This window comes from Heterodontus francisci, chromosome 10 (genome assembly GCF_036365525.1).
Source record: "Heterodontus francisci isolate sHetFra1 chromosome 10, sHetFra1.hap1, whole genome shotgun sequence".
Classification (NCBI taxonomy): Eukaryota; Metazoa; Chordata; class Chondrichthyes; order Heterodontiformes; family Heterodontidae; genus Heterodontus; species Heterodontus francisci.
Window position 1 is genome coordinate 75,638,486 of NC_090380.1, and position 21,680 is coordinate 75,660,165.

The window sequence follows — 21,680 nt, forward strand, 5'->3', positions numbered from 1 at the left end:
TACATGTTGTACAACTGGATACTGTCAGTGAGTGTAAATTACATCAGATGTGATAATATATTATATAGTTCAAAACTACTGTATCTTTGTACCGACAGGGAAGAGCTTGATGAAGTAAAAGGAACCAAACTAGCTCTGAAGAACATGATTGTCCCATCATACTTTCAGTCTGATCTGTGCAAGGCCTTTGACTTAGCCCAGGTATTATTATTGCAGTTTTCCTTTTTAAATTTTTATCACAAAATTAAGGCATTCCTTTAAATGTGTAACTTTTTTTCATTGATCAGAAGATGAGCATCTTCATTTACATACAACACCAGATTATTCAAAATAGAACAAATTGCATGTTCCTCCAAAAAATTTCTTTTAGCAAAATCCCTAACAACTGAAAGTAAACCAAGGAATATTGAGGTTATAAGGTGAAGTCATCATGATTTTAGAAACAATAGGTCATGCTTCACAAGCTTGCTAGAATTCTCTGAGAAGATGACTAAATTAATGGATGAGGGATATTTAGGGAATGTAAGGGATATCTATGAACTTCCAGTTGAGAGCCTGTCACAGGGAGCCCAGATTGGAGAATCTGTATTATTTTGTTATAGCTCTGTCTCTGAACCACACTGTCTGCATATGTGGCTTCCCACTGAGAATCATAGAATGACTCCTAAAATATAGGTGATTTTTAGAAGGTATTTGATAAGATTCAATAGTTCAAACATTTAAAGAGGACAAAAGCATCTGCTATTACTGGTAAATAGCTGGATGGATAGAAAATTAGTTAAGTAATAGAAAACAGAGGTAAATGGAGAAAGCTCTATCTGTGTGGAATAACTAGTAGAGCTCCATCGGATTGATTTGCATATTTTTGTTTACATTATTCATAAATGCTATGGAGGTGGGTGTGACTAATGTTGTGAAATTTGATGTTAATTCTGATCTATGTAGATGGTTATAAAAATGGAAAGTGCTGGAAATACTCAGCAGGTTTGGCAGCATCTGTGGAGAGAGAAGCAGAGTTTCCCTGTTACTCACAGATGCTGCCTGACCTGCTGAGTATTTCCAGCACTTTTTGTTTTTATTTCAGATTTCCAGCAGCTGCAGTATTTTGCTTTTATCCTATGTAGTTAGGTGTTCATTTTAGAGGCACACAGGATAATGCAGCAGCCCTGGAGGGAGCGATGAAAGAACCTCGGCAGCAGTACAAATCAAAGATATGGCAGTAGCTCTTTCAAGAGTCACCCCAAGATTCAGCGATGCCTGCCTGGAGGTAGTCCTCCAGGCTGTAAGAGAACGGAGGGAAGTCCTGTTCCCCTAGGACAGCAGGAGAAGACTGCAACAGCAGACCAAGCAGGCCTGGATGGAGGTTGCAGAGGAGGTCAGCAGCTGTGGGTTTGTCCCTTGTACCTGGCTGGTGTGCCGAAAGAGAATAATGACCTTGCAGCCTTAAATGTGACTGAAAGTGAATAAGAGATAGGAGAAGGGGCTGCCCACCCTGTCAGCGGAGATGACCAGGCATCAGCATTGGTTGTCAGATGCATGTCAGTCTCTCTTTGCAGGACACTGGTCAGGCAGAGGTAACTGCTGCACAGCCAGTGCTGATTGGTCGCATGCAGGAGGCATGTCCGTGGCACCACATTAGACAGTCATAGGAATCATTCTCTCTTTGATGGGTGACTAACAATGGAAATGTATATGCCTGCAGGAGAAGAGAGCTCATAATGCATCAGAAATGTCAAGAACAAGAGGCAGCGTGACCTACATGGCCATCCTCACTCCCATGGAGGAAGGGACAGTAGAGCTGCTTGTAATGGAGGCAGGCAAGGCTATTGCAGATGGTGAGATGAGTGTGCAGCCCTGAGAGAGTGAGAGGCTTAATGGATAGGTGAACACAAAGCATTGTGCCCAAGTGTGCACCACTGCTCACATAGAGCTCCAGATGATAAGGAGTTAGAAGGATGCACTGTCAAGTGTAGAGACTTCTCATCAGTCTTATTTCTCGTGCAGGTCATAGAAAAGAATGGCCAGCCACCAAAGCCTAAGAAACAGACCCTTACCTCTGAAAAGGAAGAGACCTCAGAGGGTGCACCGTCACATCATTCTCCCACATCCTTCACTGGCGCAGATACTCTCACGTCAGTGGGTAGTTGCATGCGGTTAGTCACAGTATCACAATCTGGTAAGCACAGAACAGATATGCCAGAGCAGCTGACAGAGGCAGTGATAGCCAAGGTCACTTACACTCTGAGGACTGTGGGAGGGCCCGGCGATGTTCAGCTTCAGGCTGATGACATGCCTCTGGAGTCATCCACAAAGCAGCAAATACTGGGGCTGCAGCGTGAGGTGCGGGAACATCTGGCAGAGCTTCCAGAGGGCTATGCGTACCCATGTGCGGATGATGGAGGAGCCCATCCAGACCATGAGTGCCACCATGTCTCTGGCGTATGCACGCATGGTTTCCTCCATTGAGAGATTGGCAATCCTCATGGAGAACCATGTCCAGAAGCACTAAGTGGATGCCAGAGATGTGTGGCCTACATGCCATTGCCACTTCCATGAGCTCTGTGGAGAAATAGCTGGGCACGAGCGGGACAAGTCTCCCAAACCTGGAACCATCATCAGGTCCTCGGACGTCTCAGGTAAGCAGGGAGGGCCAAGTGTGCCCTGAAAGTGTGGAGACGTGGCTGTCTGCAGCGTCTGGGGACTCCTCTCATGCTGCTCCTGGTGTGGACTGCAGCTCCTCAACCCCTCTGATGGTGATGCCAGCACCTCATGAAGCCGCAGAGAGAGAGGGAGCTGCTGGACCTGTGAAGGAGGCCGTCAGTAGGCCTAGACCTCCAGGCCTCAATCAACTAGAGGACCACTGTCATGGTCTTTGAAAGCCATGGAGCAGAAAGGTCAGCAGCCTGCCTCCACATCAGCTAATAGCTCAGTAGGAGCACACTCAAGCATGTGCAAATGTCCACCGAGCTGCACTTGGGTTTCACTGGGTTAGATTCTTTTTTTTATTCATTCAGGGATGTGGGCGTCGCTGGCTAGGCCAGCATTTATTCCCCATCCCTAATTGCCCTTGAGAAGGTGGTGGTGAGCTGCCTACTTGAACCGCTGCAGTCCATTTGGGGTAGATATACCCACAGTGCTGTTAGGAAGGAAGTTCCAGGATTTTGACCCAGCGACAGTGAAGGAACGGCGATATAGTTCCAAGTCAGGATGGTGTGTGATTTGAAGGGGAAATTGCAGGTGGTGGTGTTCCCATGCATTTGCTGCCCTTGTCGTTCTAGTTGGTAGAGGTCGCGGGTTTAGAAGGTGCTGTCTAAGGAGCCTTGGTGCATTGCTGCAGTGCATCTAGTAGATGGTACACACTGCTGCCACTGTGCGTCGGTGGTGGAGGGAGTGAATGTTTGTAGATGGGATGCCAATCAAGCGGGCTGCTTTGTCCTGGATGGTGTCGAGCTTCTTGAGTGCTGTTGGAGCTGCACCCATCCAGGCAAGTGGAGAGTATTCCATCACACTCCTGACTTGTGCCTTGTAGATGGTGGACAGGCTTTGGGAAGTCAGGAGGTGAGTTACTCGCCTCAGGATTCCTAGCCTCTGACCTGCTCTTGTAGCCACGGTATTTATATGGCTACTCCAGTTCAGTTTCTAGTCAATGCTAGCCCCTAGGATGTTGATAGTGGGGGATTCAGCAATGGTAATGCCATTGAATATCAAGGGAGATGGTTAGATTTTCTCTTGTTGGAGATCGTCATTGCCTGGCACTTGTGTAGCGCGAATGTTACTTGCCACTTATCAGCCCAAGCCTGGATAATGTCCAGGTCTTGCTGCATTTCTACACAGACCGCTTCAGTATCTGAGGAGTCACAAATGGTGCTGAACATTGTGCAATCATCAGCGAACATCCCCACTTCTGACCTTATGATTGAAGAAAGGTCATTGATGAATCAGCTGATGATGGTTGGGCTTAGGACAACATTTTGATGTTAGATGTCACCTAGGTGTGCATTTGTTTTAAGCGAATTGTGAAATTGTACACCACTGAAAGGATCCTTTACTTTATTAAACATTACTGGGCCATTAACAGTTTTCTGGCTCCTGCAAAGTGTGTGATGGGAAAGAGCACACTAGGTAAGGTCAATACATTTCCCATGCATTAGCCTCATGTGATGACAGCTCCAGGGGAATGGTAAGGGTAATCAAGGAATTGACAACAGGTCTGCAGAAGGTGGAAGATCTATTGGATTGACTGGGTGTGTAAGTAAGGCTCATGAGAACTTCAGCAGGCCTATGGCCTTTTCGATGGTCGCTTGAGTTGTCCTGTGGCAGCTATTGTATCTCTCCTCTACATCTGTGCTTGGGTCCTCACAACCGTCGGTAGCCATTTCTTCAGTGGGTATCCCTTGTCACCCAGCATCCATCCTTGAAGGCATGCAGGGGGCCTGAAAAGGTCAGTCGCTTGATATTGCCTTAGTATGTAGATGTCGTGACAGCTTCCCAGGGATCTTGCACAGACTCGAAGGATCTGCTTGTAGTGGTCGTAGACCAGTTGTCTGTTGAGCGATTGGAAGCCCCTCCTGTTGATGAAGGCCAATGTCTTGTCTGTGGGAGGCTTGATGACCACATGCGTGCAGTCGATGACACCCTGCACCTGGGGGAATCCAGCGATGGGCCCCAAATTGTACTGTCCCCTCAGCCTGACAGTCCAGATCGGCGAAAAACTGCATGCATTGGCTGATCCTTTTGAACATAGAATTGGTGACCACCTTGACGCATCAATGAGCAGCAGACTGTGAAATCCCACAGATATCCCCAGAAGCTTTCTGGAATGATCCTGAAAAATTCAGCGTCACAATGACCTTCAACATGACAGGTGTGGGTGCCCGCCCTCCCCATAGGGCTCAGATCATCCACCATCATGGCACACAGCTCGGTGACCACCTCCCAGGAGATGTGTAGTCTCTCGCTGTCTCTCTATCTCTTAGCCCTGGGCCTCCCATCCACCGTTGCTGTGTTCATGCAGGTGCCAAGTCTGAGAGGGGACTCAAGTGGAATACCCTGGGTGTGCGAGGCAAATTTGTACCTACTCCCAACAACAATGGCTACTCCTTACCTACTCCTTGTACCTACTCCTTACAACAATGACTACACTTCAAAAGTACTTCACTGGTTGTGTAGTATTTTGGAATTTCCTGAGGATGTGAAAGGCGCCATATCAATGCAAGTTCCTTCTTTAACTTAATTTTTAAACTCTTGTGGGCAACTGATTTCACTACACAAGTGACAAACATTTCAATTCAAAGTATTCCCCCATTTTGTACAGCAATTTAATATACTCAGGAGAAATGTATTTAACATTTTCATTTCAAAACATTATCTCAATGGAGACTATTAAGTTGAATCTTCATCTCTACTATGTCATTTGGTTACGTTGAGGAGCGTTCCCCTGTTTTTTGGAGCAGCCCCAAGTAACCATTGAAAACTTTGCCTTTACACCAGCCTAAAAGCTGGTCTGGAGTTTCTGGACATTAGGAAAATGTATTCCCAACCCAGGAACATGATTTCCCAAGATCTAGTGGCTCCAGATTGGCTCGCCTGTTGTTGCTGCAGGACGCAAGGATACATTGTTTGTCAAAAATTAATCAGAGTAGAGAACAGGGAGAGAGATTCAACATATGGACTTCAATACTAGTAATTCAAAAAAAAATCTACTGCATACATATATTGGCCTCAAAATTTGGCTGCACTGTGCCAACAGGCTTCTAAGCCCCCAGCACGGCAAGTTTGTACCTGACATTTTCAGACACAAATGTGCTGTCCACCGTATTGGGAAAGGACAAAAAAAATCATTGTGCAATGTCCATGCCTGAAACAGATGTTAGGCGCTTTGCATACGCTTGAGACCCCCACTACTAGATAGATTGCACTAAATAAAATCAGACTTTGGGACAGCCTGTAGGTTGCCACAAACAAAATAAGTTTTTGAAAAATACCTACATGATTGTGTAGCTGGGAAGAGCAGAAGTGTTCCTCCTAACACCACATTTAAACAAGGGAGTCACCAACCCACACCATATTCTCGCTATGCCCCAGGACCCGGCCTCCGATCTGTCTTTTCCCCCAGAACCTGACTTCCAATGCTTCCCCTTCCACCCATGACCTTGTCTCCGATCTCTTCCCCAACCCCCACCCCGCTACCTCCATCCCCCACCATGACTCAGCCTCACAGCTCTCTGCCCTTCTCTCTCCACCCGATCTCCAACTTCCCCTCTCCCGCCGACCCAACCTCAGATCTCTTCCTTCTCCTGATCAGACCTATGATCTCTTCCCTCCCCCCCAAACTGACCCCTGATTTACTCTTTCCTATCTCACCTCACCATCAACCATTCCCACCCCCCCTCCACCCCCCCCCCCCCCCCCTCAACCCCCACCATAGCCCCGGAATCCTGGCCTCCAGTCTTTCTATCCACTTCTGCCTCGGCCCGGCTTTTGATTTTTACGATCCTGGCCTCCGATCCAGTCCTCAGTTTCCTAGTGTTACAGTGGTCTAATCCTCATTGACTCTTTGCACATCACTAAGTTGATGGAAACAAGTCCCAAGGCCGAAAATTGCCTGCCTCTGACGTCACCATTCAAGTACAATAATTGTACTCTGTGTCCCATATGCACCCAAAAAAGACGTGCATCCGAATTTCTAAGCCATTATTTTCCTATAGTATAGAATGGTGGAGTACTTCAAATAGAAAGTACATTTCTTAATTTACCATGCATTACAAATATATTTCAATGAAGGTGGGCTATGTAACTGGCTGTGACCAGTGCAGTACCGCAATGATCAGTACTTGGCCCCAGCTGTTCACAATATATATCAATGGTTTGGATGTGGGAACCAAATGTAATATTTCCAAGTTCGCAGATGACACAAAATTAGGTGGGAATGTGTGTTGTGAGGAAGATGCAAAGTGGCTTCAAGGGGATTTGGACAGGTTAAGTGAATGGGCAAGAACATGGCAGATGGAATATAAGGTGGAAAAATGTGAGGTTATCCACTTTGGTAGGAGGAACAGATGTGCAGAGTATTTCTTAAATGGTAAGAGATTAGAAAGTGTAGATGTACGAGGGGACCTGGGTGTTCTCGTCAATAAGTCACTGAAAGCTAACATGCAGGCGCAGCAAGCAATTAGGAAGGCTAATGGTATTTTAGCCACGATCACAAGAAGATTTGAGTACAGGAGTAGTGAAATCTTGCTTCAATTGTATAGAACCTTGGTTAGACCGCACCTGGAGTAGTGTGTGCAGTTTTGGTCCCCTTACCTTAGGAAGGATATTATTGCATTGAGGGAGTGCAACTAAGGTTCATCAGACCTGTTCCCAGGATGGTGGGACTGGCCTATGAAGAGAGATTGGGGAAACTGGGCCTGTATTCTCTAGCGTTTCGAAGAATGAGAGGTGATCTCATTGAAACCTACAAAATTCTTAAAAAGGTAGATGCAGGTAAGATGTTTCACCTGGTTGGGGAGTGTAGAACCAGGGGATACAATTTCAAAATAAGGGGGAAGCCACTTATGACAGAGATGAGGAGAAATTTCTTTACACAGAGGGTTATGAATCTTTGGAATTCTATACCCCAGAGGGCTGTGGAAGCTTAGTCATTGAGTATGTTTAAAGCAGAGATTGACAGATTTCTAAATATAAATACCAGACAGATTTCAAAATACCAATGACATAAAGCGATATGGGGTTAGTGTGGGAAAAGGGCATTGAGGTGGATGATCAGCCATGATCGTATTGAATGGCAGAGCAGGCTCGATGGGCTGAAAGGCCTACTCCTGCTCCTACGTTCCAAGTAAAAGTCTTAGGTTACAAAAATTTATTTTTCTAGGGTCATGAGATGGATTATTTACCAAAGTCATTTCCAATGAGTCAAAGGATGAAGGTGCCAGAGGGATTTAATGGTTCAGCTGCCCCTAATACAGGTAAGTGGTATAAGACTTCACAATAACCAAGGGATCAGATCTACTTTGAGGTTATCTCATGAGGAATCATAAAACCCTGTAATTCTCATGTAAAATTACGATTGAGCAGCTTTATTTCAAAAGGTACTTTGAAGTATGTAGAATCTGAGAAATGCTAAAAATCTTTCATGAGGTTGAGGTGAAACTGCTGTGACACCTAAAGAAACTGCTATTTCATTGGCATAGAGTTCATGATAGGGTCACTGCATGCATATCTCAACTGTACTGATTGTTGCAGCAGAATTTTTACACTGGCTCGCTGTCCCAACCTCAGAGTTACATTACTGCAGTGCCCAAGTTCTCCTGTCTCTGATGTCTTCTTTTCACTCTGTAAAAACAAATAGCGGATTTAAATCTTTGGGTACCCATAATGTAGGAATCCAAGAATTTGCCATTTGTAATATTTTGTAATATAAAAGAATGCAAGTTGAAATTTACTGTCCTCTTATTTTAAAGGGTCTTTCAGAGAACCAAGAGAAAAATAATAAATTATGCAGCTCATTTAATTTTTGAAATACCTTAACAGCAGTTTAATATTCTTTCATGGGTTTGATTGGCTACCTCTGAAGTCTGTTTTAACAGAGAAACATAGAAAATAGGAGCAGGAGGAGGCCATTCGGCCCTACGAGCCTGCTCCACCATTCATTATGATCATGGCTGATCATCCAACTCAGTAGCCTGTTCCCGCTTTTGCCCCATACCCTTTGATCCCTTTAGACCCAAGAACTATATCTAACTCTTTTTTGAAAACATACAAAGTTTTGGTCTCAACTGCTTTCTGTGGTAGCAAATTCCACAGGCTCACACTCTCTGGGTGAAGAAATTTCTCCTCATCTCTGTCCTGAAACGTTTACCCCGTATCCTTAGACTATGACCCCTGGTTTTGGACTCCCCCACCATCGGGAACATCCTTCCTGCATCTACCCTGTCAGGTCCTGTTAGAATTTTATAGGTTTCTATGAGATGCCCCCACACTCTTCTGAACTCCAATGAATATAATCCAAACCGACTCAATCTCTCCTCATACGTCAGTCCCAACCTCCCAGGAATCAGTCTGGTAAACCTTCGCTGCAGTCCCTCAAAAGCAAGAACAACCTTCCTCAGATAAGGAGACCAAAAATTCCAGGTGTGGCCTCAACAAGGCCCTGTATAATTGCAGCAAGTCGTCCCTGCTCCAGTACTGGAATCCTCTCGCGATGAAGGCCAACATACCATTTGCCATTTTTACCGCCTATTGCACCTGCATGCTTACCTTCAGTGACTGGTGTACAAGAACACCCAGGTCTCGCTGCATATTCCCCTCTCTCGGTTTATAGCCGTTCAGATAATAATCTGCCTTCCTGTTTTTGCTACCAAAGTGGATAATCTCACATTTAATGCCATGCATTAGCCCACTCACTCAACTTGTTCAAATCACCCTGAAGCCTCTTTGCATCCTCCTCACAACTCACTCTCCCACCCAGTTTTGTGTCATCTGCAAATTTGGAGATAATACATTTAGTTCCCTCCTCTAAAACATTATTGTATATTGTGAACAGCTGGGGTCCGAGCACCGATCCCTGCAGTACCCCACTAGTCACTGCCTGCCATTCTGAAAAAGACCCATTTGTCCCTACTCTTTGTTTCCTGTCTGCCAACCAATTTTCTATCCATCACAATCTTCTTCTTCTTCTTTGGCCTCCTTATCTCGAGAGACAATGGATACGCGCCTGGAGGTGGTCAGTGGTTTGTGAAGCAGCGCCTGGAGTGGCTATAAAGGCCAATTCTAGAGTGACAGGCTCTTCCACAGGTGCTGCAGAGAAATTTGTTTGTCGGGGCTGTTGCACAGTTGGCTCTCCCCTTGCGCCTCTGTCTTTTTTCCTGCCAACTACTAAGTCTCTTCGACTCGCCACATTTTAGCCCCGTCTTTATGGCTGCCCGCCAGCTCTGACGAATGCTGGCAACTGACTCCCACGACTTGTGATCAATGTCACAGGATTTCATGTCGCGTTTGCAGACGTCTTTAAAGCGGAGACATGGACGGCCGGTGGGTCTGATACCAGTGGCGAGCTCGCTGTACAATGTGTCTTTGGAGATCTTGCCATCTTCCACGCGGCTCACATGGCCAAGCCATCTCAAGCGCCGCTGACTCAGTAGTGTGTATAAGCTGGGGATGTTGGCCGCCTCGAGGACTTCTGTGTTGGAGATACGGTCCTGCCACCTGATGCCAAGTATTCTCCAGAAGCAGCGAAGATGGAATGAACTGAGACATCGCTCTTGGCTGACATACATTGTCCAGGCCTCACTGCCATAGAGCAAGGTACTGAGGACACAGGCCTGATACACTCGGACTTTTGTGTTCCGTGTCAGTGCGCCATTTTCCCACACTCTCTTGGCCAGTCTGGACATAGCAGTGGAAGCCTTTCCCATGCGCTTGTTGACTTCTGTATCGAGAGACAGGTTACTGGTGATAGTTGAGCCGAGGTAGGTGAACTCTTGAACCACTTCCAGAGCGTGGTCGCCAATATTGATGGATGGAGCATTTCTAACGTCCTGCCCCATGATGTTCGTTTTCTTGAGGCTGATGGTTAGGCCAAATTCATTGCAGGCAACCGCAAACCTGTCGATGAGTCTCTGCATGCACTCTTCAGTGTGAGATGTTAAAGCAGCATCGTCAGCAAAAAGGAGTTCCCTGATGAGGACTTTCCGTACTTTGGACTTCGCTCTTAGACGGGCAAGGTTGAACAACCTGCCCCCTGATCTTGTGCGGAGGAAAATTCCTTCTTCAGAGGACTTGAACGCATGTGAAAGCAGCAGGGAGAAGAAAATCCCACAAAGTGTGGGTGCGAGAACACAGCCCTGTTTCACGCCACTCAGGATAGGAAAGGGCTCTGATGAGCAGCCACCATGTTGAATTGTGCCTTCCATCACAATACACTACCCCCAATCCCATGCGCTTTAATTTTACATGCTAATCTCTTATGTGGGACTTTGTCAAAAGCCTCTGAAAGTCCAAATAAACCACATCCACTGGCTCCCCCTCATCAACTCCACTAGTTACATCCTCGAAGAATTCTAGTAGATTTGTCAAGCATGATTTCCCTTTCGTAAATCCATGCTGACTCTGCCTGATTCTACCACTGTTCTCTAAGTGCTTTGCTATAAAATCTTTGATAATGGACTCTAGAATTTTCCCCATTACCGACATCAGGCTGACTGGTCTGTAATTTCCTGCTTTCTCTCTACCTCCCTTTTTAAATAGTGGGTTACATTAGCTACTCTCCAATCTGTAGGAACTGTTCCAGACTCTATAGAATCTTGGAAAATGACCACCAATGCATCCAGTATTTCTAGGGCCACTTCCTTAAGTACTCTGGTATGCATACCATCAGGCCCTGGGGATTTATCAGCCTTCAATCCCATCAATTTCCCCAACACCATTTCTCTACCAATACTGATTTCCTTCAGTTCCTCTCTCTCTGTGTTCCCCAACATTTCTGGTATGATATTTGTGTCCTCCTTTGTGAAGACAGAACCAAAGCATGCATTTAGTTGGTCAGCCATTTCTTTATTCCCCATAATAAATTCCCCTGTTTCAAACTGTAAGGGACCTACATTTGTCTTCACCAATCTTTTTCTCTTCACATACCTATAGAAACTTTTACAATCAGTTGTTATGTTCTCCGCAAGCTTGCTCTCGTACACTATTTTCCCCTTCTTAATCAATCCCTTGGTCCTCCTTTGCTGAATTCTAAACTGCTCCCAATCCTCAGGTCTGTTGTTTTTCCTGGCAAATTTATATGCCTCTTCCTTGGATCTAATGCTATTTCTAATTTCCCTTGTAAGCCATGGTTTGGCTACCTTTCCCGTTTTGCTTTAGCGCCAGACATGAATAAACAATTGTTGCAGTTCATCCATGCGCTCTTTAAATGTTTGCCATTGCCTATCCACCGTCATCCCTTGAAGTAATGTTTCCCAATCCATCATGGCCAACTCGTGCCTCATACCTTTGTAGTTTCCTTTAATAAGATTCAGGACCCTTGTCTCAGAATCAACTACGTCACTCTCCATCTTGATGAAGAATTCTATCATATTATGGTCGCTGGTCCCCAAGGGGTCTCGCACCACCAGATTGTCAATTATTCCTCTTTCATTACACAATACCCAAACTAGGATGGCCTGTTCTCCAGTTGATTCTTCAACGTATTGGTCCAGAAAACCATCCCGTATACACTCCAAGAATTCCTCCTCTATGGTATTGTGACTAATTTGATTTGCCCAATCTATATGAAGATTAAATTCACCCATAATTACAGATGTTCCTTTATCACATGCATGTCTAATTTCCTGTTTAATGCCATTCCCAACATCACCACTACAGTTTTGGGGTCTATATACAACCCCCACTAACGTTTTTTGCCCCTTAGTGTTTCTCAGCTCTACCCATACAGATTTCACATCGTCAGAGCTAATATCTTTCCTCACTATTGCGTTAATTTCCTCTTTAACCAGCAATGCAACTCCACCACCTTTTGCTTTTTGTCTCTTCTTCCTAAATACTGAATATCCGTTGATGTTCATTTCCCATCCCTGGTCACCTTGCAGCCATGTCTCAGTAATCCCGACGATATCATACCCTTTTACATCTATTTGCAAGATTAATTCATCCACCTTATTGCAAATGCTCCGTGCATTAAGGCACAAAGCCTTAAGGCTTGTCTTTTTAACATTACTTGTCCCCTTCCCACTATTTTTCACTGTGGCCCTGTTTGATTCTGGCCCTTGATTACTCTGCCTATCAGTTTTCTTATTCCCCTTACTGTCTTTTGTTTCTTGTCTTTGATTTCCCCCTCCTCTGACTCCTTGCAAAGGTTCCCATCCCCCTGCCATTTTAGTTTAAACCCTTCCCAACCACTGTAGCAAATACTCCTTCTTCTTTCAACTTTTGTGGTGTCCTGCCTATGGGCTTTGGCCCTTAGGAGTGAGTAATACTTCATTAATGTAAAAATAACAGTACAAAAATTAATATATTGGGTTATTTGAATATGCTTGGCACTAAGCACGGGAGAATAATGTGTCCGTAGTTTTGGCTCTTCATCTCTGCTCTTTCAAGTACTGTACATCCGACTCTCAAGCTTTCAGATTGAGCTAGAACAAAGAACAAAGAAAATTACAGCACAGGAACAGGCCCTTCGGCCCTCCAAGCCTGCGCCAATCCAGATCCTCTATCTAAACATGTCGCCTATTTTCTAAGGGTCTGTATCTCTTTGCTTCCTGCCTATTCATGTATCTGTCTAGATACATCTTAAAAGACGCTATCGTGCCCACGTCTACCGCCTCTGCTGGCAACGCGTTCCAGGCACCCACCACCCTCTGCGTAAAGAACTTTCCACGCATATCCCCCCTAAACTTTTCCCCTCTCAATTTGGACTCATGACCCCTAGTAAATGAATCCCCCACTCTGGGAAAAAGCTTCTTGCTATCCACCCTGTCTATACCTCTCATGATTTTGTACACCTCAATCAGGTCCCCCCTCAACCTCCGGCTTTCTAATGAAAAAATCCTAATCTACTCAACCTCTCTTCATAGCTAGCGCCCTCCATACCAGGCAACATCCTGGTGAACCTCCTCTGCACCCTCTCCAAAGCATCTACATCCTTTTGGTAATGTGGCGACCAGAACTGCACGCAGTATTCCAAATGTGGCTGAACCAAAGTCTTATACAACTGTAACATGACCTGCCAACTCTTATACTCAATACCCCGTCCGATGAAGGAAAGCATGCCGTATGCCTTCTTGACCACTCTATTGACCTGCGTTGCCACCTTCAGGGAACAATGGACCTGAACACCCAAATCTCTCTGTACATCAATTTTCCCCAGGACTTTTCCATTTACTGTATAGTTCACTCTTGAATTGGATCTTCCAAAATGCATCACCTCGCATTTGCCCTGATTGAACTCCATCTGCCATTTCTCTGCCCAACTCTCCAATCTATCTATATTCTGCTGTATTCTCTGACAGTCCCCTTCACTATCTGCTACTCCACCAATCTTAGTGTCGTCTGCAAACTTGCTAATCAGACCACCTATACTTTCCTCCAAATCATTTATGTATATCACAAACAACAGTGGTCCCAGCACGGATCCCTGTGGAACACCACTGGTCACACGTCTCCATTTTGAGAAACTCCCTTCCACTACTACTCTCTGTCTCCTGTTGCCCAGCTAGTTCTTTATCCATCTAGCGAGTACACCCTGGACCCCATGCGACTTCACGTTCTCCAATTGCCTACCATGGGGAACCTTATCAAACACCTTACTGAAGTCCATGTATATGACATCTACAGCCCTTCCCTCATCAATCAACTTTGTCACTTCCTCAAAGAATTCTATTAAGTTGGTAAGACATGACCTTCCCTGCACAAAACCATGTTGCCTATCACTGATAAGCCCATTTTCTTCCAAATGGGAATAGATCCTATCCCTCAGTATCTTCTCCAGCAGCTTCCCTACCACTGACATCAGGCTCACCGGTCTATAATTACCTGGATTATCCCTGCTACCCTTTTAAACAAGGGGACAACATTAGCAATTCTCCAGTCCTCCGGGACCTCACCCGTGTTTAAGGATGTTGCAAAGATATCTGTTCAGGCCCCAGCTATTTCCTCTCTCGCTTCCCTCAGTAACCTGGGATAGATCCCATCCGAACCTGGGGACTTGTCCGCCTTAATGCCTTTTAGAATACCCAACACTTCCTCCCTCCTTATGCCGACTAGACCTAGAGTAATCAAAAATCTGTCCCTAACCTCAACATCCGTTATGTCCCTCTCCTCGGTGAATACCGATGCAAAGTACCCGTTTAAAATCTCACCCATTTTCTCTGACTCCACACATAACTTTCCTCCTTTGTCCTTGAGTGGGCCAATCCTTTCTCTAGTTACCCTCTTGCTCCTTATATATGAATAAAAGGCTTTGGGATTTTCCTTAACCCTGTTTGCTAAAGATATTTCATGACCCCTTTTCGCCCTCTTAATTCCTCGTTTCAGATTGGTCCTACATTCCCGATATTCTTTCAAAGCTTCGTCTTTCTTCAACCTCCTGTGAATTCATGTTTGTAGAAAGGGATTCCAAGGGCTTTTATGAGTTGTTATACGAACACATGAAAAAGGTGAACAGGAAAAGACTAGCTGGGTCAAGCCTACCCCAAGAAGCTGATACCTGGAGCACCATGACTAGACACTTTTTCCCATCCTCACGCCCACCAGACACACCTGTAGTTCACTTGGAGAGGCAGAAAAAAAGCAAAAAAAAGCCCTGGGGCCAATAAAGGATAAAATCATTCTATGCTTTTGTATTGTCATATTCCTATGTTAGGAATTAAGGAAAAGGGTAAAATGTGGTTTTAAAAGCAACTGTCCATCTCTGCAAACTGACACATATATAGGATAACAGACTCTTCTTTCAGATGAGCATTATTAACTACATTTTTTATTTTGTCAGATGTTAGTAACAGATCAACATACCCAATGCCAGCTCATACGACAGGGACAGACACATGCAGCCTCAAAAGATCAGACTACCCAACGCAACAGACAGTGACTTCACAGTCTCAACGTTCCACAGAAGGTAATGTATTTAGTCTTCTCTCCTTATGCAGTCCCTCGGGAATGAGGATGACTTTCTTCCACTTCAGGGTTGTGGCTCCTTAGGTGACTGAATAGTCCAATTCTGGATCTGCACACTCTGCCACAGGTGGGGCAGGTGGTGTTTGGTGAGGTGAGTGAATGGGATGCTCGAATTTCCGAAGGCTCCTTCCGCTGTTTGCACTTGGTCACTGCCTGGGTATGTCGACGTTGTTCAAACTAGCTGGCATCTTCACCGATGCTTCTTCTCCAGTTTGGGCAGTCTTGGGCGAGACATTCCCATGAATCAGTGTAAATGTCACATTTTTTCAGGGAGGCTTTAAGGACATCCTTGCAGCATTTCCTCTGCTCTCCTGGTAGCCTCTTGCCATCACAGAGTTCGGAGTAGAAAGCTTGTTTTGCGAGTCTTATGTCAGGCATACGGATGATGTGGCCCGTCCAACGTAACTGACTAGCCATGACCAGTGTCTCAAGACTGGGGATGTTGGCCTGAGAGAGGCCATGATATTGAAGCTCATCACAAGAGTCCTTCTCAACCACCTCCTCTCCGTGTCTGAAGAGCTCCTACCAGATTCACAATGTGGATTCGATCCATCAAGAGGTACAGTAGACATGATCTTCTCAGCAAGCCAAATCCAAGGAAAATGTAGGGAGCAGCAGCAACCTTTAGACATGGTCTACTTTTACCTCACAAAGACCTTCAACTCGATCAACCGGGTGGGATTATGGAATATCCTCTTTAAATGTGGCTGCACAGAGAAATTCATCACCATCCTCCACCTGCTGCAAGACAACATGCAAGCTGTAATCCTTGCCAATGGATCTGCCACTGACCCAATCTGAGTGCAAACTGGGGTCAACCAAGGCTGTGTCGTTGCACCAACGCTGTTTTCCAATCCTCCTCGCCGCAACACTCCACCTCGTCTCCATGAAGCTCCCTGCCAGTATCGATCTACTCTACAGGATGAGCGGGAAACTATTTATTTAACCTATGTCATCTCCAGTTCAGAACCAAGGTCACCCCAACCTCTGTATTTAGTAATTTATTTGTGAATCTACCATAGTGTTGAGAATGCATAAGACTATCACTACTCGCTGTTGACATTTTCACCAATGGCAATGTGTTTAAGTCTTAATTTGTTCTTTTCTTATCTGGAAAATATAACATTTGGCGATATAATGGCCTGGATTTTGCGGTCAGCAGCGAAACGTTGGTTCTCACTGCTAATCTCGAGCTAAAGTGCCCACATACTTAATGCAAACCTCCTGCCAAGAATTTCACTGGGAAACACAAGGATTCCACTGGGACATGGGCCCCAGCGTAGTTCTGCAACATACACTAACGTGGCATAAATGACAGAGCACGTGCTGCAGTGAATAGAAGTCATGCCCACAGTCCGACAGGAGCAGAGGACACGCACACAAAAGTTTTTAAAAATCTTCAGTAATAAAATCATTTTGAAAATGTCATATGCAAGACAGAGCTAGAACAGGAGTTAGAGTTCTCAACTGGGGCAAGGCCAATTTTACCAAACTGAGGAGTGATTTAGCGAAAGTGGACTGGAAACAGCTACTTGAAGGTAAATCAGTGTCAGAGCAGTGGGAAGCATTCAAAGCAGAGATTTAAGGATCCAGGGTTAACAAGTTCCCACAAAGAAAAAGGGTGAGGCGACCAAATCTAGAGTCCCATGGATGTTAAAGAGCCTACAGGGTAAGATAAGGCAGAAAAGGAAAGCTTATGTCCGACACCGAGAGCTCAATACTACAGAAAGCCGAGAGGAGTATAGAAAGTGGAGGGGTGATGTTAAAAAGGAAATTAGGAAAGCAAAGAGAGGGCATGAAAGAATATTGGCAAGCAAAACCAAGGTGAACCCAAAGATGTTTTGTCAATACATTAAGAGTAAGAGGATAACTAAGGAGAGAGTAGAGTCCATATAAGAACAAAAAGGTAACCTATACGTAGGTGTGGAAGATATTGGTATTGTTCTTAATGAATAGAATTCAGCAAAGGAGGACAAAGGGATTGATTCAGAAGGGGAAAATGGAGTATGAGAGTAAGCTTGCAGAGAACATAAAAGCTGACTGTAAAAGCTTCTTTAGATATGTGAAGAGAAAAAGATTAGTGAAGACAAATGTCTTGCAGTCAGAAACGGGGGAATTTGTAATGGGGAACAAAGAAATGGCAGACCAATTAAATACATACTTTGGTTCTGTCTTCCCAAAAGAGGACACAAATTACCTCCCAGAAATGTTGGAGAACATAGGATCTAGTGAGAAGGAGGAACTGTATGAAATCACAATGAGTAGGGAAATGGTGTTAGGGAAATTGTTGGGATTGAAAGCTGATAAATCCCCAGGGCCTGATAATCTACATCCCAAAGTACTTAAGGAAGTGGCCCTTGAAATAGTAGATGTATTGCTGGTCATTTTTCAAAATTATATAGATTGGAACAGTTCCAACAGATTGGAGGGTAGCTAATGTAACCCCACTATTTAAAAAAGGAGGTAGAGAGAAAACAGGGAATTATAGACTGGTTAGCCTGACATCAGTAGTGGGGAAAATGCTAGAGTCCATTATAAAAGATGTAATAGCAGAGCACTTGGAAAACAATGACAGGATTGGACAAAGTCACCATGGATTTACGAAAGGGAAATTATGCTTGACAAATCTACTGGAATCTTTTGAGGATGCAACTAGTAGAATAGATAAGGGAGAACCAGTGGATATGGTGTATTTGGACTTTCAGAAGGCTTTCGATAAGGTCCCACATAAGAGATTAGCATGCAAAATTAAAGCACATGGGATTGGGGGTAAAATACTATCATGGATAGAGAACTGGTTGGCAGAAAGGAAACAAAGAGTAGGAATAAACGGGTTTTTTTCTGAGTGGCAGGAAATGACTAGTGGGGTACTGCAGGGATCAGTGCTAGGACCCCAGCTATTCACAATATATATTAATGATATAGATGAGGGAATTAAATGTAATATATCCAAGTTTGCAGACGACACAAAGCTGGGTGGGAGTGTGAGCTGTGAGGAGGTTGCAGAGAAGCTCCAGTGTGATTTGGACAAGTTGAGCGAGTGAGCAAATACATGGCAGATGCAGTATAATGTGGATAAATGTGAGGTTATCCACTTTGGTGCCAAAAACAGACAGGCAGATTATTATCTGAACGGTGATAGATTGGGAAAGGGGAAGGTGCAGCGAGACCTGGGTCTCCTTGTGCACCAGTCGCTGAAAGTAAGCATGCAGGTGCAGCAGGCAGTTAAAAAGGCAAATTGTATGTTGGCCTTCATAGCGAGAGGATTCGAGTACAGGAGCAAGGATGTCTTGCTGCAATTATACAAGGCCTTGGTGAGGTGAAACTACATCTGGAGTATTGTGTGCAGTTTTGGTCTCCTTATCTGAGGAAGGATGATCTTGCTATGGAGAGAGTGCAGCAAAGATTCACCAGACTGATTCCTGGGATGGCAGGTCTGACGTATGAAGAGAGATTGGGTCAATTAGGCTTGTATTCGCTGGAGTTTAGAAGAATGAGAGGGGATCTCATAGAAACCTACAAAATTTTGACAGGACTGGACAGACTAGATGCAGGAAGGATGTTCCCAATGGCAGGGGAGTCCAGGACAAGGGGTCACAATCTAAGGATAAGGGGTAAGCCATTTCGGACTGAGAGTGGTGAACCTGTGGAATTCTCTACCTCAGAAAGCAGTTGAGGCCAAATCATTAAATATATTTAAGAAAGAGTTCGGTATAGATCTTAGGGCTAAAGGGATCAAGGGATACGGGGAGAAAGCGGGAACAGGGTACTGAGTTTGAATGATCAGCCATGATCGTATTGAATGGCGGTGCAGGCTCAAAGGGCCGAATGGCCTACTCTTGCTCCTATTTTCTATATTTCTATGTAAACAGGATTTTAAACATATTCACAAACAGACAGAGGAGGCTCTTTCCACCTGGAAAAATCTTCCTTAAAATGTTGTAGTGAGTGGGCAATTCACCCAAATTCACACCAGTACTAATTTTTCTCTATTAATGTTAACGTCGCCGAAGTAAAGAACGCACCCTGTGGAGCAGCGTGGAACAGCCCACCACAACTTTGGGATTCCCGCACTATTGTGCTCACTCTCACTGGTCTTTTGATGACAAATGCTGACAGTTTTGCCATCATTGTCACATCGAACTTTGGATCATCAACTTTTAAATGCGGATGAGCAGTTAGAGTTGCCTTGAGTCTATGGCACTTCATACATGCAGTGGTAGAGGCAGAAACCCTCATCGCATTTAAAAAATACTTGTATATGCACTTGAAGTGTCATAACCGACAAGGCTACAGAGCAGGAGCTGGAAAGTCGGATTAGGCGGGAAAGCTCTTTTTCAGCCAACCCAGACACTTTGGGCCAAATGGCCTCCTTCTGAGTCATAGATTTTCTATGTCCATGTTTCTTTGAGGAATTACAAAGAGATCTGTCCAAAAGAGATTTATATACAGCACCAGAGAGAAGTCAAGAACATGAAAAATAATGGTCACATTTGGATAAAGCAGATCACTTTACCAACACAAATGAAAGTTAGTAATAAAAGATTGAAGTAAATGAATAAAGGGTGCACCTGACAGAATCTTAACAAAGAAGAGGCATATATTAAAGACTTTAATATCTTTGCTAATAATACAAAACTTAAAAACATTGTGAACAGTGAGGAGGATGGTGTAGAACTTCAAAAAGACATAGACATAGGTTGGTGGAATGGGCAGACAAGTGGAGATGACATTTAATGCAGAGAAATTGAAGTGATTCATTTTGGTAGGATGAATGCAGAGAAATAAAATAAAGGGTGCAATCTAAAGGGGCTGCAGGAGAAGAGGGACTTGCGTGTGTATGTGCATAAATCATTGAAGGTGGCAGGACAGGTTGAGAGCGCAGTTAATAGAGAATACAGCATCCTTGGCTTCATTAATAGGAGCATAGAGTACAAAGCAAGGATGTTATGTTAAATTTGTGTAGAACACTAGTTTGGTCTCAACCAAAGTATTGTGTCCAGTTCTGGACACCAAACTTTAGGAAAGATGTGAAGGCATTGGAGAGAGAGGAGAAAAGGTTCAAGAGAATGGTTCCAACAATGAGGAACTTCAGTCATGTGGATAGATTGGAGAAGTTAGGACTGTTTTCTTTGGAGAAGAGAAGGTTGAGAGGAAATTTGAAAGACGTATTCAAAATCATGAGCAGTCTAGAATGACTTGATAGGGAAAATCTGTTCCATTGGTGGAGGGATCGAACACAAGAGGGCACAGATTTAAGGTAATTGGCAAAAGAAGCAATGGAGACATGAGGAAAAACCTTTTCATGCAGCGAGTGCTTAGGATCTGGAATGCACTGCCTGACAGTGTGGTGGAGGCAGAATCAATTGAGGCATTCAAGAGGGAATTGGATTGTCATTTGAAAAGGAAGAATATGCATGGCTACGGGGAGAGGCCAGGGAGTGGCACTAGGTAGACTGCTCTTTCGGAGAGCTGCCGCAGAGACAATGGGCCGAATGGCCTCCTTCTGTGATGTAACAATTCTGATTCTGAACAAGGAAATTAGAGATACCCATGAATCATGTGCTTTTTCATGCAAACTACTGAAGTTTTGGTACAAAGATAAGTAGCTTTGAATAAAGGATGAGGGAAACTAACAGGTATATAGGATAGCAGTCTCTTCTCACAGATAAACATCAACAATGGTTTTTATTTTGGCAGATGTTAGTAATGGACCAACATACACAACACCAGCTTATACATCAGGGACAGACACATGCAGCCTGAAAAGATCAGAGAACCCAACACAACAGACAATGATTTCTCAGTCTCAACATGCCACAGAAGGTAATGCATTTAGTAATTTATTTGTGAAGACACCATACTGTTGACAAGAGAGCATAAGATTACCACTACTCACTGTTCATATTTTCAACAATAACAATGTGTGTTAACACTAATGCATTCTCTACTTATCTGCAAATTACAGCTTTTGGCAATATATTGGTCCTAACTTTGCGGTCAGCAAC

At 44.4% G+C, this 21,680-nt stretch overlaps 1 protein-coding gene across 14 annotated transcripts in view; it reads left to right on the forward strand.

Annotated features, from left to right (window-relative positions):
• The window catches only part of spag17 (sperm associated antigen 17), a 428,416-nt gene that overhangs the window by 345,628 nt on the left and 61,108 nt on the right, over nt 1–21,680 (forward strand). For all 14 annotated transcript variants that reach the window (XM_068040791.1, XM_068040788.1, XM_068040787.1 and 11 more), the window contains 4 exons: nt 99–201; nt 7,874–7,967; nt 15,488–15,613; nt 21,373–21,498. In XM_068040791.1, the coding sequence (XP_067896892.1) occupies nt 99–201; nt 7,874–7,967; nt 15,488–15,613; nt 21,373–21,498 (449 nt within the window). The remainder of the gene's footprint in view (nt 1–98; nt 202–7,873; nt 7,968–15,487; nt 15,614–21,372; nt 21,499–21,680) is intronic.